The sequence below is a fragment of a genome, unplaced genomic scaffold (assembly GCF_019419815.1).
Source record: "Pyrus x bretschneideri cultivar Hongxiangsu unplaced genomic scaffold, Pyrus_bretschneideri_v1 Contig15, whole genome shotgun sequence".
Classification (NCBI taxonomy): Eukaryota; Viridiplantae; Streptophyta; class Magnoliopsida; order Rosales; family Rosaceae; genus Pyrus; species Pyrus x bretschneideri.
In genome coordinates this window covers 2,564,769-2,569,362 of record NW_025999446.1, presented here as the reverse complement: position 1 = coordinate 2,569,362, position 4,594 = coordinate 2,564,769, and the positions used below count along the sequence as shown (strand labels likewise).

General features: G+C 40.2%; 1 protein-coding gene across 1 annotated transcript; it reads right to left on the bottom strand.

The window, feature by feature from the left end:
* Positions 1–535: 535 nt before the first annotated feature.
* Positions 536–4,333, bottom strand: LOC103957129 (leucine-rich repeat receptor-like serine/threonine-protein kinase SKM1). Its single transcript, XM_048580308.1, is given in 5 exon segments — positions 536–1,108; positions 1,309–2,389; positions 2,391–3,919; positions 4,057–4,114; positions 4,230–4,333. Coding segments are annotated over 3 exon segments (2,943 nt in total). The 5' UTR covers positions 3,885–3,919; positions 4,057–4,114; positions 4,230–4,333; the 3' UTR covers positions 536–740.
* Positions 4,334–4,594: the final 261 nt, after the last annotated feature.

Below are 4,594 nucleotides of genomic sequence, written 5' to 3'. Positions count from 1 at the left end.
CTCACTATAGGAATCAAGAATATAGTAGGAAGAATTCAAACGTTTTTTATTTTATTTTGTTGTACAAGTTAGGTCATAACAATGAAACTGACTTTCACGCATGCGATTAGGAACGGTACATTCATTCATCTTTTTGGTGGTCTTCTTTTCTTCCTTCCTTAAGAAAATAAAAGAAAATTAAGAGAAAAATTACTCCTTTTTTTTTTTTTTTTTTTTTTTTTTTAACACGAGAAAAATTACTCCTAGATTAATAGGATCTGTTTCCTTTCCCTTGCATCTCATAAAGAAAGGGATGAGGGTGATTCCAAAAACCAACAATTTTTACCAAGATCATTCCAAATGATCTGCACATTCATATATACTTGTATAGTGAGCATATGTTTGACGAAGTCTGGTAAATCATTCCGTGAAGAAAACTTAGCAAAGAAATTACCAATGGAGTAATATTGATAAACAATTGGATTCTGAAACAGTTGCATAATTATATTAATGCGGTAACATTTACTTTACATATCTACAGTTTTACACTCAGTAGTATGTCAAACATACCATCAAACAAAACATTTGAGCTATAATACTAACAATTAATTAACACCTTATGTTACAAAATACAACAAAAGGTGGTAATTAATTCATTAACACGTACATTACGTTAAAAGAAACACAAGAAAAAAAATTAAGTGAAAATAAAAAAGCTAAAAGAAGCTGAAAACAGGAACAAAAATTCCTTGAGGGAGAAATCAAAAAGGTGAAGTAGCTTTTAATCCAGGAACACAAGAACTACTTGTCCTCATTACAGATTCTAGGGTTTTATATATTTCATTCGCGCATGGTCTAGCCATGGGGTCACTAGCAGTGCAGTGAAGGGCTAGGTTCATGGTTTCCACAATCTCGTTCTGATTGCTCGACACGTGTTCTCTGATCATCGAGTCGGTCCAGACATCAAGATGGCAGTCTGAGTAGCAGTACCGAGCCCACTCGACGACGCTCTGGTGCGCGCCAAATTCAGTGTCACTGGGGCCTTTTCCGGTCAGCAATTCGATCAAGACGAGCCCAAACCCATAGATGTCAGTCTTCTCTGTAATGCCGGCTTTGCTTTCTTTGTCTTCTACAAAATGAAGCTTTAGAATTTAGTATAGAGCATTTCTAGAGTTATAGATTGTTTGCCAAAAGAAAATAGATGGGACTGTGTTTTATTTGTTCAAATTTATTTATTCAAACATGTAAGATATGACATGTTTACATATAGTATATAGAGTTTAAACCAATGTATATGCATGCATGAATATATGTTAGTCAAGTACGTACCCGGAGCAATGTATGCTGAAACAACGAATCCCTTGGAGTCCGTCCGAACTTGTTCGGAGAGACTCAATCGAATTCGAGGCTCATCTTTTGCGTCCACAATCACTTTCTCTGCCGACACACAACCAGCTACAACGCTTGGCGAGCAACAACAGTGCAAGAACCGTAGAGCCTTCGCAATTCCAACAGCAATTTTCCGGCGCTGATCCCAACTCAAATCCCTCAAAACTTGACCCAACACTTTCCCTTCATAATACTCATAGAGCACATACGCACCATTTTCGGAGTGACATATTCCGATCAGTTTGATCACATTGGGGTGCCTAAGCTTCCCAAGTGCAACAATCTGTGACAATAAACTTGGTGGAATTGCTTTCACAGAATCCTCTTTTACCACGAATTGCATTCCGTTGGAAACTGATTCTCCTTTATATAAAATCCCAGTCTTTTCCATTGCAATGATATTACCTTCTTTGGCTGCCGATAAAATGTCATGGATTGTAACCGATCTAGAAACCCTCGATTCGAAAAACTGCAGCTGCCAAATCCCATCTTTGCTCTCCACCGTTTTAACCTCCAAATCCTTTCTCCTCCTCCTCATTAACACAAATAAATAACCGGCGACTCCAAAAGCCAATAATGCAACAAGAAAACAAGTGACAATAAACCACCAAGTACGGTTTCTCTTAACGCCCTTGCACGGAGGTAGACCACTAATGGTGTCACTTCCGCCGCAGAGGTTGTTGCCGTCCACTGCGCTGGCATTTATGGCAAGAAACGCTGCTGTGGGCGGCAACATGCCGTGGAGTTTGTTGTGGGAAATGTTGACTTGAACAAGCGATACTATAGCTCCCAAATTCCGTGGAATCTCGCCCGATATTTGGTTTTCGGACAAATCTAGGTCCCCGAGAACCGGCATATCAGAGAGGCTAGTGGGAATCGTGCCGGTGAGGCGATTGTGGCTGAGGTCGAGGCTCACGAGTTTTTTGCATGAAGACAATTGTTGAGGGATGGGACCAGAGAGTTCATTGCGAGAAAGCTTCAACTGCATTAGTTCCGACAAGTTCCAGAAACTCAGTGAGATAGGTTCCCGATAACCAATTTTCGGACAAGTCCAAGTTCTCGAGCTTTTCGCTTCCAAAATTTTCCGGTAACTTCCCGAAAAATCGATTTCTCGCCATATTCAGCATTTGAAGAGAGGGCATCTCCCACTTTTTGTCATCGATTCTGCCAGAGAGATTGTTGCCCGATATATCCAGGAAATAGACAAGTGGGAGTTTGGTGAACTCGGCCAATATTTCACCGGAAAGCCGGTTGTTCTGGAGTCTTACTCGGCTCAAGCTCCTGCAAAAGGACAAACTTCGGGGGATTTCGCCTTCGAGTGAATTGGAGAAGAGGATGAGCTTAAAAAGCCGGCCTGAGTCGCATAGCGTATCAGGTATTTTTCCAGAAAGGTTGTTTGAGGAAAGGTCTAAGACAGTGAGGTTGTTTTGGTTTCCGAGACGTTTCGGGATTTGGCCCGAGAACTTGTTTGACCATAACTGAAGGACTTGAAGCCTTGGCAGAGAAGCCAAAGCGTTGGGAATTTTTCCTGTGAAGTTGTTTGAAAAAAGGTGGAGGATTTCCAAGTTTTGGAGTTGGAAAACACTTTCCGGTATCTCTCCCGAAAGAAAATTGTCACTAAGGTCGAGAGAAACGAGTTTCTCGAGACCGAATAAGGATTGTGGAACTGGACCTGTGAGTTTGTTTCCATAAAGGAAAAGGTACCGAAGATTAGAAAGGTTGCTGATTGTGTATGGGATTTCGCCGGTGAGGTTGTTGTAAACAAGATCGAGATGATTCAAGCCGAAAAGGTTACCAATTTGTCCAGGGATTTTGCCGGAGAGATTGTTGTAGCCCAAGTAGATCCACTTCAAGTTCTTCATTTGGCCTAATTGTGTAGGAATTCTTCCAACAAGTTGGTTTGAGGCCAAAGTTAGGTACTCCAAGCTAGACAGGTTTGATATGGAACTAGGGATGTTTCCCACCAACACATTTCCTCCAAGGTCAAGAAATTTCAAGCTCGAAAACGATCCGATGTCATTTGGGATTGTGCCTGAAATCATGTTGTTGGACAAGTCTAGTACCTCTAGGGTTGTGAGTGAGCCTTGTGGAACTGTGCCGGTTAAGTTGTTGCTGCTGAAGTTGAGATGGCGAAGCGAATTAGACCCTTTTATAAACACGTCTTTGGGGACTTGGCCGGATAGCTGATTGTTGGAGAGGTCGATAGTTTCGACTTGGGACAAGTGGAAGACGGAGGATGATATCTTGCCAGAGATGTTTCTTCCGGGAAGCTCGATGGCTTTGATGTTGTTGTTGACGTTGCATGTGATGCCATGCCAATTGCATAAAGTGTTGGCTGAAGTGTTCCAGTTTGAGAGGTAGTGTAAAGGGTCGTTGATATAAGCTTTGAAGGATAAGAGAAGCTGAAGCTCATCAATACCATCCAATGCACAAGTATCATTTGAGAAGAATAAGAACACGAGAATGCACCATAAGAGACGTGTTTGATGAGGTTGTCCCTTTTCCATCTTAATCATCAGCTCAAATTAATTAATATCCACGTAAAACAGCACTGAAATGAGAGAGAGTAGTATTATTTAATGTATAATTAACACGTAGTTCATATCTTAGCAGCTGATGTAAATGTTTTCATTCAAAATTAAAGAAATTCATTTCAAATTGACAAAACTACACGAAGAATATACTTACCACATTAGCTTTCATGAAATTATAATCAAACACGAACCCAGAATAGCTTTATAAGATCCTATACAAAGATTGGAACAACACATAGTTAGATTATAACTATTATCTGAGGGAAACAAAATTGAATGAATATAAAAATAAATAAATAAATCTTTGGTAAAATGTCCATGACGTACCTATTATTAATTAGGGTTTCTGTCTGTAGATGATGAAGAATATGTGTTTTGAAGTAGAAAGGATCGATTGGAGAGGGGTTGGAAATGAAACTATTTGGTGAAGAGGGTTCAGTGAGGGAGAGTGGGAGATTGGACTGCTTAAATAGATGAGAGGGATCAAAAGATGGGGAAAGTGGGCAAGGAAGTTGGAGATAATTACGAAATGGAACCTTGACTTTCTTTGGAATGATGGTTTGAAGTTTGAACACGAACGGTTGAAAGAGCAACAGGGACAGATGTTGGGAAAAAAGACTGATTTTGTCGGGTTAATTACTAAAATGCTCTTTTGACTTACTGACTGACTGGCATGTATTTGTAACCGTTGA